The sequence below is a fragment of the Motacilla alba genome, chromosome 3 (genome assembly GCF_015832195.1).
Source record: "Motacilla alba alba isolate MOTALB_02 chromosome 3, Motacilla_alba_V1.0_pri, whole genome shotgun sequence".
Lineage (NCBI taxonomy): Eukaryota > Metazoa > Chordata > Aves > Passeriformes > Motacillidae > Motacilla > Motacilla alba.
The window spans coordinates 53,107,870-53,121,096 of NC_052018.1; the positions used below are offsets into that span (position 1 = coordinate 53,107,870).

The 13,227-nt window shown below is 42.2% G+C and overlaps 1 protein-coding gene across 1 annotated transcript in view; it reads left to right on the top strand.

Annotated features, from left to right (window-relative positions):
* The window catches only part of RSPO3 (R-spondin 3), a 58,232-nt gene that overhangs the window by 24,778 nt on the left and 20,227 nt on the right, over positions 1-13,227 (top strand). Inside the window, exons 2-4 of the mRNA XM_038133578.1 lie at positions 6,531-6,722; positions 8,248-8,394; positions 10,687-10,884. Of these exons, the coding sequence (XP_037989506.1) occupies positions 6,531-6,722; positions 8,248-8,394; positions 10,687-10,884 (537 nt within the window). The remainder of the gene's footprint in view (positions 1-6,530; positions 6,723-8,247; positions 8,395-10,686; positions 10,885-13,227) is intronic.

A 13,227-nucleotide genomic window follows, 5' to 3' on the forward strand; every position in this document is an offset into this window, starting at 1 on the left:
AGATAGAGATTATGTAATTGAGTTTACATTTTAGAAAAAATTCATAATGTATCGTCTTGAAGGCTGGGTATTTGGAAACAATTACAGCTGACTCTAAAAGTAGTATCTGTAGTTGTTTACAGGATTTAGAACTTGATGTGAGAAAGTATTGCCTTTACCATCACCATCACTATCAGGTTGTTTAAGGCAATTTTCTCAGGGATCCTCTTTGTTTCCTGTATTGGTTAAACTTCCTGGATGTTTGAACGTTGGTGGTGCTCCATAGTATGTGGAAAAAAAAAAGTCAATTTCCCTTCTCTCTGCATGAAAAGAATTTTTCAGTTTATTTACAAAACTCTCTGGAATGACAAGGAGCCATTTGTGGTTGTTGTGGCTGATTTCTGTTGTGCTGAAGATGCTAGGAGACTGCATAAAACTCTGCACCCCTGGTGAGATTTTTCAGCCTGTTGATGCTCTTTCTAACCGAATTCAGGGGAAATGCGTTCTGGCTGCCAGTATACTTAATTTTCAGGATCACTCTGCCAGACATGTGTTTAATAATGATGAGGCAATCCCCAGTGAGGTCTTGGCCATTTGGGCCAAGGGCCTCCTTGCTCACAGACACCACTACAGAACAGTTATGGATACTCCCTGAGACCATGGAACCACCCCATACTCACATTTCTGTTGCTTTTTAGAACTCTTGACATTTGGTGAGTAAAATAGGTTGGTTTCTTTTCCCTCAGACGTGAAGTGCCTCTTGAAGAGAAAAATATTGTCAAGCCAGGCAGATGTTTGGGGAAATTTTTTTTGTTTTGTATGAGATATTTTCCCTTCAAAACATAGGAAGACACTTGGGAATCCTCTTTACTACATGTTTTGTATCAGAAGGCAGCAATACTCTGAAGTAAAATAGAAGTCGGGCAAAAGTCTGGAGGAGTTACCACCCTCTCAGAAAGAAGTCCTAAAATATTTGTGAAGATCGAATCACAAAAAGAAGCAGAAGACATTAAGCCTTTAACAGTTGACTTTTAGACTGATTTTTCCTCTTTGCCTCTTTTGCGGGCGCCTCAGATTCCTGTAGACCCAGAGGAGGCTGAACAGAGAGTCCACATTCCTCAGCTATCACCACCGATTCAGTTACATCCCAGAAAACTTATTGCCAATCCCGCGTAGGAATTGCCATGTACAGGCTTATCTTCCCCAGCTGCTCCCCCATCACAGCACATCCAGTCCCTTGCTTCCCTGCAGGTAATTTAAGGCCTCGTGATCAAGTAGAGCTTAGCCTGCAAGACTGAACTCAGGCTCCATCTTGGCCCAGGCTGGCAATCTATTTAGCACTGATAACACAAATGTATCAAGCCCATGCATAGCAGCTTTCCCAGGGCTGTCCTACCACTCCTGGGCTTTGTCCCTGCTCTGCACTGCCTGTTGCCTGCACGACAGCTCAGCTTTTTTCCCCACCATTGTGCATCCCACCTCTAATGCTTTTCCACACAAAGAAACACTGTCCAAGAAAGAGTCTGAGGAAATACGCTGTGGTTTGCAAACAGAATTCCTTAATGACTTTCTCATTAGAAGAGCTGACTGCCAAATGCTGTTTGCGCTCGCCTAAAGGACGGCCTGCATGATTGAGAGTAGCTCTGCTTTACATGAAGTATTGTTTTCAGGCCACCACCACAGGCAGCTGCTTCTCTCTAGGCAAGGGAAAGAGAAAGGAACGCGAGTGAGCACACAGAGCGATTGAATGACATGAGAACCCAAGGGATTTCCCATCCCAAACCCCTACCACCAGAAGGGCTCATGTCCGCGCGGGTGCTGTGTGGTGGTAAAAGCTGAGGTGGGGTCTGGCTCTCCTGGCAAGGGGCAGCCCAGCTGGGAAGGCCGAATTCCAGAGCAGCTCTGCTGTGAAAATATTTCCTGTGAGAACACGCGAGCCTGAGAAACCAGGAGCAGCAGCAGGGATGGATTCCATTTGCCTAGCACATCCATTTCAAGAGCAAACCTCTAAAGGGATATCTTGTTGTTGGAGTGGTGATTAGACAGTGCACCTCAGCTGCGGCAAATGGGCAAAGAATATTCTTCTACCCCGTGCTTTCCCCCGGGTGTCAGAACGTATGCCCAGCTGGATTTCTCCTGCATTTTCTTATTTCCATGTTTTTTGATCCCCTAAGTTTTAATCTATACGTGGAGTAAAATTGATTTAAAAATATCATCACAAAGGTTTAGAATTTATTTGCTGCACACGGTCAAAACCTAGATTCTTGTCCACAAAAGTTAAGATTCAAACTCAGCTCCTTACCCTTAACTTTCTACTTTTAACAGAGACTATAACTCATTGTTTCCAGAGTAGAGCTTTGGAAAATATTCTGAGATTTCATTTGCTAATGAGACTTAAAACTAATATCTGGACAAATGGCTTGCACAAAAAGAGGCCTCTGGGAAAAAAAGAGCCTAAAGTCAGGCAGGAGAAGGGAATAGTTCAACATCCATTTAGGGTCTTCTTTAATCTCCAGTATTTAGGTTTTACAAAAAAGAAAAAAGAAGGGATAGATTTTTGCACCTATAGTCAGTTATGAGTCTGCAAATGAGTAGTTTGTATCACTTCTGGCTGATGTTTGTGTAAGAGCTGAGAAAGAACTCTGCGGGTCTCTGTGCTCCCACCATTTGCTTTGCCCACTGCTATGGTGCATTTCCCATCCCTAAAAGTCTGTGATTTCACTGTGCTCAAAAAGTGTTTGGATACAAGAGAGCAGAGCACTGAATGGTTAGTAGGGTCATGCATAGAATATTTCATCCCCACTGAATCAGTTCTGAAAGTTGTCGAGAATTTTTTATATTTCATTTTTTATGTCTTTGTAACAGAGCAGACTATACCAAAGACCAAGTGGTTTCAAGCAAGCGTATTTAGCAAGAAGATGTCTTGGACATATTTGCTATGCTACACTCCATACCTCCTGGTTCTGCAGCCAGTGTCTAACTCACAAGGCCACAGCGTCCAACCCTCTGCCAAGGCACTGAATCTCTCTTCATTCCTCTTACCACATCTATAATTTGTGGCTAACAGGAGTGGTCTGCGCTCTCCTAGTGCTTTATCACCTGCTTTTTCACTTCAAAGTGTTTCTTAACATGGATATACATTACTTACCCATCTCTACTGCTTACCTTGGTATAGAAATTTGAAGAAATGCTTACACCTGGTGCACTGTGACTGGATTTCACTAGATGGGGTTTATGTTTCCAGCTTCCTGGGGCACATCACTTAAACTTTGAGCTCTGTGTCTGATACGGGGAAAAAAAAGAGGTAAAACTTCTAGTTGCTTCCTTGGGCTTATGTTTGCAGTTGCTGAAGCACTTGAGATCTGCAGGTACTAACAATTTGCTGCAATGAGAGAGGAAGAGTAAGGGCCAGTTCTGTACCCAGAAGACTGAATGGATTCTGGAATCCATTCAATCCCACCCAGCCTTTGCAGCAGGAGAAGAAGGACTGGCCCATACATTGCAAGGATATGGCAAGCACCTGGATCTGACCCAGGGAGGGAGGAGGCTGAGAGGTAACAAGAGTGAGATCTTCAGCTGGAGCTTGGAGATGACTAATTTCAAACATGTTATTGCATTCTCTAGACACAAATATTCTTGCTCCACATTTTTTTTCTTTCAGGTTCAATGACAAAGCCCAGTGCTTTCAAAGAATGCCAGTATCTGGAGCATGCATCTTGTCTCTCCCTGCTTTGATTCTTGCCTAGGCCAGAATAAGGTTCTGCCCTTATTGCCATACAAATGAGAAACTATTTTATTACACAGATACAAGACTCAAAAAATGCCAGTGCAGTAAGAGACAATCAGAAAAGCACATCTCTTTATTAGTGTTTAAGAGAAAAAACCTGTGCTTCATGTAAAATGTTAATTCTGACTTTTCAGTGATATTTTTCTTTAAGAATTTCCAAGAATTGGACCTTATTTTGCTTCACACAGTTATAACATGACATGAAATCAGTGGAGCTTAACTTGCATATTTTATCCTATTCCGTGCTCCATAACACTAGCAATAACATTCTCCATTTGGAACTATGCTTTCCTTTTTTGCTGTGTTATTTGTACGAGATGTATCTGGAATGCAGAAAAAGAGAGAGAATTGTGAAAATGGCTGGGAGTACATTTTATTTTATACTTAGTACTTCTGGAGTTAAAGGGGAGATGGAAATTGGCCATGTAATGGATCTTAGCTATAGAGAATTATCATATTTCAACAGTAAAGTATTGCCTGTCTCGGCTCACACACACATCTTGACCTCAGAGTAGTTGCACATAATGTTTTCTCTGTCAAGAGAATCTATTCATAATGATGTGTCACAGGTGCTCACACATAATATGTTTCCCGTCAAAAGTGATCATCCGTATTTTATACAGCAGCTTTGATGACAAATATTTTGTACTTCAGCTGCTTTTTCATCCAACTGTCAGGCTTAATGAAGGAAAGTCACAGATAGTTTTTAAATAATGTCAGCTTCTTAGATCACATTACTGTGTCTGCCTTTTAAAGCTGTTTCATGCAAGGGTCACAAGAAAGAGGAGAGAGAGACAAGGATGATTTCATTTACTTAACTTTAGAAAGAAAAAAATTTCCACGCTCTGAATTTCAAAATCAGTAAACTCTGTGCCTTTGAAATATTTTCAGAAAAAAAGAATAAAAATGTTATCTTTTTTAAGTATTCAGTATTTTTAGAGTCTAGTGAAAGCAAGTATGATAACTGAATGGAGTTGCAACTTCTCACTGCTGAATGTCATTTATTCCCATAGTGGTGTCATGTCCTCATTGTAAACACACTTTCCTCTAGGTAATGCTACAAAATGAGCGTCTCAGTACGCACAGAGAATTGAGTCCTTGTATTCTTACCGAAACTGTTTGTGCACAGCTAGGCCAAAGTTTGTACAACTCATGTATGTGTCCAGCCCTTCTGAGAGAAATAACCCTCATTCCTCATTTCATTAATGAAAGAGGAAGAGTGACCTTGAATTCCCTTTGAGGTTCTTCAGATCGCAGGACTTGTCATTGAAACCTCAGAGCACAACGAAGTGCTTTTCCCATTCATGGGACATGTCTTTTCTGCCGAGAGTGTAAATGAACAAAGTATAGAAATGCTCCTGAACTTCCCTGCCAGGCAGGGCAGCCCTACCCTGAGCAGCAGGCAGTGGTACCTCTCAACATGTAAGCCATGGATTCATATGGACTCCTGGTCTGCCTCCAAGGGCTCCACAGAAAGGAGTTGAAAAAAACAAGTTAATCATGTGTGCAAGCTATTTAGCAGTGTCTGCAGATCAAAATAAAATCAAAGCACTAAAATAGGCAATCACACCATGCATGTGCACATTTATAAAATTATGGCTGGCCTGAGGAGAAGGCAGAACAGGAAGCCAATAGTATTTAGAAATACAGATTACAAATGTAAATGAGGATGATATTTCTTCTAGATATGAAATATAACCAGGTGTGTTAGGCTGAGAGATTAAAGCTTGCACTTAAAAAAAAAATGACCACTTTTTCATGCAAGACAAGGCCAAAAAAAGAGGGGACACAGGGTCTGAAGTCACTTGATGCTCCGTTATTTTTTTAGTTTCAGTTTATTTAAGAAAGCAATCAAGAAGGAATTAAAAGTAGGTAACAACTTCTCAAGTACAGGAGGATGCAAAATTTTATTCTCTACCACTGAGAAGTAATGCACTTCATTGCATCACACAGCAGATTAATGTCTGCTACTGGAAAGACAGTCTGCAACAGCATCCTCTTTCCTGCTATCCCCAAGCTCCTGAAATTAGGCAGTGTGTGTAATAAATTTCGCTTTCCTTGTCTGAAGAATTAGAACAATTCAATTGAAAGGCAGATATAATCCTACCTATGCTACACGCTGAGACAGGAGCAGGGTAAATGCCACAGTTAAGTCTAAACATCAGGTTGTAATTGTTAGAGATTAAAAACATGCCAGAGAGAACATTCCAGGGAAAGAAGGAGTGTGAGAAGGATGGCTCTCCTGTGTCTTTTTTTTTAAGGCAAAGTATCATCATCTTACAAGGGCATATTCCTGCACAGCAGAACGCAAATAAAATGGCATTTGGTCAACAAAGGAAATTATACACTAGATCGATTTTTAATCATACAACTTTGAAAAGAAAGAATAAGTACACATGAATTTATCTGCTGAGCCAAGTGCACACAAGACAGAAAAGCCCCTGAAAATAAGGAAAGAAAAATGAATGTTGTCTAGAATGCTGCTGTTCCATACCATCTATTTCAAAGATCATTTACTGTTGGCTATTTCTGCAAGATGCAAAGATGTCAGCTGAGCTTCTCATTTTTATGCAGATGAAATAATTTCTGAAATGACAAGTCAGGTCATAAGAGACACCAGAAAAAATGAAGCAATCTTTAAGAGCTGTCAGAGAGATGGATGGTCCACCCTTCCAAGTGCAGAGGAGCCATTATTTCATGGTCTTGTTTAATGTATTGTTTTCTCACAGTTTGTTTTTTTTTTTTTTAATTCTTTTCTTCTCAGTGCATCCTAACGTGAGCCAGGGTTGCCAAGGAGGGTGTGCTACATGCTCTGACTACAATGGATGCCTGTCATGTAAGCCCAGGCTCTTTTTTGTTCTGGAGAGGATTGGCATGAAACAGATTGGAGTGTGTCTTTCCTCGTGTCCAAGCGGATACTATGGGACACGGTATCCCGACATTAATAAGTGTGCAAGTAAGTGCTGGGGAAAGGGGAAGCACGTGGATTTGTTTGTTCTCTCTTGAATGCTGTGTCTCCTTAGTAGTCAAGTCAACAGAGAAGGGGACGGATGGGCTGTGTCCTTATTTGCTCAGTTCTTTGTAGTAGGGCAGTAAATATTAACCCAAGCAAGAAGTTAAAGACCAGAAAATGGCCTAAAGCTCAGGGATGCTGGCTCTACATGAATGACCTGCCTGGAACCCAGGTGATGGCCTCCTCCTCCTCCACATCCCCATGTGAAGGGGAAGTACCAGTGGGCACCAGGCACTGCCCTCCAGAAGCAACAGAACGCCGGCAGCTCTGAAGAGAGAGAGGGGACTGAGGAATGCTGAATCTTGGCGGCTGGAGCTGTTAAACCCACTGCCCTTACTTGCCTGAGCCCTGCGACAAGGAAATAAGGTGGCAGGGGGCATGCTTTGGAGATGTGGTTTGCCCTGGTCTCTTTATAGCTTGTCTGATGCTCACTGTAGTCCTCTGAATGCCTGTAGAAGCTGACCAGGCTTCAGCTGGCCAGGTTTCAGCCTGATTTGGGGGAATTTACTGGTTTGTGTTGTCTCTAGGCTGGGGGACAGAGAAGCCAACTCTATTCTCTACTGCACAGGCAAGATTTTGACCCCACTATGGATTTTTGAACCATAAATGAACTGGAAAAGATCACAATGTCCTCCCCACTCCTCTTTTTGTTGTTGAATTCACTGTTTTTAATCCCACAGCTGGTATAAAAACATAAGAGTGATGGCCAAGAAACTCTCCCAGTTTTTACCTGGTAATAAAAGTTATTTAATGAATGGACCCCAGAGTAAAGTCTTACAGAGTAACTTGACACTGCAAAGCATTTGCTCGCTTTTTAGCAGTGTGTGGCCTTGCATATCAAACATGAGCTGTGCCATACATAAGATTGTATGCATTTCTCTTAAAAATTTCTGAGAACTGGGAAATGTATCAGCAATGCCAGTTTGGGCAGTCATATATAGAATACATTAAATACTACAGAACATCTGCTTGAACATCAGGGAACCATTTAAGGAAAAAGAAAGATATGTTGATCAAAACCACTCCTAAGCAGATTCTAAATTCCGGCTTTTTTTTTTTTTCTCCTGGATGAATATTTTTCATCTCCTGGAGACAGGAGATAGGAGCTGACCTAGCACTTGTGTCCCATGGGATTAATTAGTACCTATGTGGTGCCAGGGTAGGGCAGAAGCAGCACAGTGTTATTCTCATGTGCTCTGCTCTGCCTGCCATTTGCATAGGTCTCCAAGAAGATTAGCAGTGTGAGGCTGTTCACTATCAGGCCATCCTTTCTAAATTCTCACCTGTGCCAGGGTCACTTGTGACTGGCCTCACCAGGTGTAGTGGCCAGGAAGAAGACCTAACATAATTTGCTTCCTTTGAGGACTGTCTGATATTGCTAGAATGGTGTGATTCTGGTATATGTGTGAGAGCCCTGGCAGTTCATGGCAAAGAGCAACAACGCTGCTGTTCACTGTTTGCATTTCAGAATGTAAAGCTGACTGTGATACCTGCTTCACCAGAAACTTCTGCACAAAGTGTAAAAGTGGGTTTTACTTATACAGTGGAAAGTGCCTTGAAAAGTGCCCTGATGGGCTGGAAGCCAACAACCACACGATGGAGTGCACCAGCATCGGTGAGTCTGCTCCCCATGTCCTGCCTCGTTTTCCCAGAGGGGGTGTGAGATCTAAGGAAGGCATGATCAGTTACAACACCAGGGAAATAAAAACGTTCTTCATAACAAGATGTATTCCCCAGAACAAAACACTCAAGGTTATTTCCCAAGTCTGCCACTTCACAAGAGACACAAACCTGGTTGTGTCCCACAAAAACAGCCTTGATGCTAAGGGCAATTCTGCCAGAGGAAGGACAGTCTGCTTGGTCTTCCCTAAGGTAGCAAGAGATATATCTCTTGCTTGGTTACTGTGTTGTGCAGCACCACTAACATCAAAGTTTCAAAAACCCTGAGTCAGATCCCACATGTAGTTTAAAAAAATATTAAAATACTGATGGCTTTACTTTAGCTCCCTTGTACCACCTGAGCCTTCAAAGCATGTATGCAACAACATTTTGAAGCTTACCTTTTCAAAGGTGAAGGCTAAAAACTAATATCCCGCCAAAAAACCTCCACTCTCCAAAATGGTGCAATAATCACCTGACCTCAGAAAATGAGGATTACAAATAGGGTGTCACTGACACTGAAGGAGTGAGATTGATGTCATTGTGACTCACTGGCTGTGGAGAAGAGACTTGCTTTTGTATCTTGAGCTTCTGACTCAAAAGCTCCAATTATTCACATAAGGGCAATTTCGGAGGTCACCACACCTAACTGTCTGCTCCATCCCTCGGCCATCCCTCCAAATGAAACAAGAACAAGCGATATGCTTGCCTGTGAACAGCTGCAGTGAGCATCCCCCACCACAGGCACACTGAAGCTACAGCAGGGTTCAGCTTATTTTAGTAAGTTGGCTGTGAATGGTGGTGGCTGAGGGCTGTGAGCTGCAGTGCAAGCTGTAACCTCTTCAGCCACCAGCAACCAGAGAGCACTAGGCACAGTCTGGCCGTGATGGAAATCTTCTCCACAGTATCATGCACATAGCTCTCTTGGGCATCAAGCATTTTGGAGGGGAAGTAATGAGGAATAAAAATAATGTGCAGAAGTTTGGCATTTTCCTTCTCAAATATATATTAGTTCAGGTGGTAGTGTAGGCTTTTACGGCTTTATTTTCAAGCAAAGACTTTCTTCTTTGAAAGAAATTCAAGGGATCATTTTTGTTTCTTGATGGCTGTTTCCAACTGCTGTAGACTCAGCTGCTTTAACAATGAGTCAGTCTCAGAGAGGAAAAGCCATTTAAAGCTATGGAGTAAAACCAAAACCTTTTTTGTGCACATGAAAATCAATTATTTTAGCAGAAGAGCTCCAGTGTAACATGAAAAAAATGACCCATATGACAATCCACTGGAAGAAGGTTCAGAGATTGCCTAAAGTCTGTTACATTTCTAGGTTTCAGAAAATTTAGACATAAATTCTGGATCTGCAAAAAGGTTGACTTCCTAATTCCTCCTTATAGAGGAGCCGGAAGTCTTTCCTTCTTCAGTGGTGACTTATAATCTTAAGAAAATAAATATATTTAATATCTTTTTTCAAGAGAAAGATAGCATAAGATGGCATAAGAGAAGGATAGCTATTAAAAGCATATTGTTAGCCTTCCCAGTTTATTCCCATTTTTTGTTTACACTCTTTGGATTAGTGTGAAATGACACACCTTGTGACTTCCAAACAGTACAGGGTGCACATTCACATCACTCTGGTTTAGAAAGGGTAACCTGCACCATTCTGAAAAGCTTGAAGCCTCACACTGACCCAAATTCTCCTGTGCTTTGCCTGTTTCTAGCTTGTGTATGCTACAGATGATGGGTCTTAAGATGGCCAAAGACACTTGACTTCCAATGGAACATCTTTTGATATCAATCAATCCTTTATAACTATCAATTTCCAAATTTCCACCTTTGAGACAAGCTGCAGCAGCTTGACCCAGTGGCTTAACTCACCTTTCACACAGGCATGACCAAAGTTTATTCCACCAAAGCTAAAAGGATTTACACCTCCATCAAACCAAAACAAAGTCAGAACAAACTCCAGTAACTGATTCCACTGAGTCCATTTGTGCTGTTATTGCCTTGTTTCAGTAATGGAATTGCAAAACAGCGAGTAGAAAATAGTAACTGTCATAATTATTTGGCATTATTTTGTGCTGCATATCCTTAATAGTCCAATTTCTGTCAATTCATTGCTGCAACTCACAGCTGATTGGTTCCATTAGTTTTTGCCACCTTTTGGCTGATGCAGAATGAAAATAATGTACCATAAGTATTCTGTATACAAAAATATATTGGTCAGGCTAAGTTTGTTCTATATTTATTGCAGTGCACTGTGAAACTAGTGAGTGGAGTCCATGGAGCCCTTGCATGAAGAAAGGAAAAACTTGTGGTTTCAAAAGAGGAAATGAAGTAAGGGTCAAAGAGATCATACAGCATCCGTCAGCAAGGGGAAATCCTTGCCCAGCTACAACCGAGAGCAGAAAATGTATTGTACAAAGAAAGAGATGTCAGAAGGAAGGAAAAGGTACCAAGTTATCATCATCATAATATGAGATTGATATTGTGGGTTTTTTTCATAATTCTCACCTGAATTCTTAGGCCTCAATTTCAGGCTTCACCAAAGCTGCCGTTGATGTGGTGGTGTTTGGGCTGGAGAGAATTGTGCCTTTGCCTGCAGTAAATAAAATCCTAACGCTGCTCAAAAAATGTGCTTTGTGTGATCTAGAGAGGACAGGGTGGGATGGAAGGGAAGGCACTTTGTCTCCCAATTCTGTGTGTTGAAAGAGCTGCCAAGATGAAAAGTTGCATTGTAGTGCTCAGAACAAACAGATCCATCATGAAACATGTCATGGTGGGTGTTGTCTGTTGGATATCAGGCAGCCAAGTTTCGTGCTTCAACAGAGAGATTCCTGCAAACCAGTTCCCATTTCATGCTTCCCTACAAGATTTTAACTCTTGTAAATGCAGTGCTGTGGCCTCTCTCCCAGCCTGAACTCTGTTTACTAGCTCTGGCTGAACAACACAACCTGATCCTGACATCTGCATCTGGGTCATCGAGTCCCAGCAAGGGAGAAAGATCACAGCGTTGCATGGCAGGCAAGGGAAACTCCACTTGGTTTCACCCAAGAAGCAAGACTGCCAGCAGAACTGTCCCTCCATGCTAGGCAGCTTGTGGGACTTATTCCCCAGCATGGCAGTGAGGGAATGGCATCACATGTGTTAAGACTGGGAGATGCTTAAAAAGTCTATTAAATAATAATTTACATAAATTCCACTCAGTAGATACTGCTGTTTGATTATTTTCCCCTTCTTGCAGAGGGGAAGTTAGTTGATCTGTCCTCAGTGAAGTTACTCTGGTTGACACAGGAGGAACTATGGACTACTTCCTTTTCTCCATTCCTCCCATTTTCTCTGTCCCTCCCATTTCCCCATCTCATCAATTTCTCTCTTTCCTCCCACCCCTTCTGACGGTGAGTGGAAGAGGCGGAGCAGCTGCCCCTCCATGTGAACATCTGTGAGGCAGCAGTAGCTGCTGGTACCAAAGTAACAACCCCCTGTTCCACTGTTAATTCATGGCCAGGGTTGCTGCAGATGACTTAGGGAAATGCTCAAGAGGCTTGGATATTCTAACCCTTTTGAAGGTTAGCTCATTCCCTGGGGATGTACCTCATAAGAAGGGCAATAATGTTATTAGAGAGAGTCCAAATGAGGACCACAAAGATGTTGACGGGCCTTGAGGGGAAGCCATATGGGGAGCAGCTGAGGTCACTTGATCTGTTCAGCCCGGAGAGGAGGAGATTGAGGGGAGATGCCCTTGCTTTCTACAGCTTCCTTGTGAAGGGAAGAGAAAGGGTAGACACTGATCTCTTCTCTGCGCTGACCAGTGACAAGACCAACGAGAATGACCTGAACTTGTGTCAGGAGTTGGATATCAGTTGGATATCAGGAAAAGGTTCTTCACCCAGAGGGTGACTGGACACTGGAACAGGCGCCCCAGGGAAGTGGTCAGAGCAACAAGCCTGACAGAGTTCAGAGAAGCATTTGGGCAATGCTCTCAAGCACATGGTGTGGCTGTTGGGGTGTCCTGCTCAAGGCCAGGAGTTGGACTTGATGATCCTTGAGGGTCCCTTCCAACTCAGCATATTCTCGGATTCTGTGATTCTGTAGTTAGAGGGAGGATCTTACAGATAGCTACAGGTGATGCCTCCTCACCCAAGGACTGGGTAGATCTGCTGATCTATAGGGCACAGATGTCACCTCCTCCTCCTTGGGTCAGCAGTGTCCTGAAGAGGTAGAGAGCTGCACCTGTGTCAAGGTCACAGTCAAGACAACCTTTATGATTCCCTTTAGAAATCCTACAGATTTCTATGTTCAAAATGTCCATGCTTGGTTCTGTTTCTACACAGTGGCACAACTTGAAATAGCCTCTCATTAACTCACTGTAACTGGGGAAAGAGTCCATTTTTTTTTCCCTACTAAAGCCTAATCTTGACAGAGATGAAAATATAGGACTGAACAGTAATTTTGGACTATGAAACTGGGTTTTTTTTTGAAGCGATGATATTATGTGTTTGCTTATAGCAATTTGGCAAACACTTCAGATTGGACAAGACATTTCTCTTTGAGAAATGCCTGCTGTTCCTGTGTAATAAGAACTTTAGAAGAAACTATTCACGTATTTTGCTATCCATTCTTATTTTATGGGATTTGAGCCAAACCATACTTGAAAAATACTGTGCACCACAAGAATTTGTTCACAATAATGAATCTTTTTCTTTCCTTCTTTTCTGCAATGTGCATAAAGGTAGGCTTTTTTCCTTCATTTGAGCAAGTCACAGTCTATATTCTAGCCTGTTTTGTGCTCAGT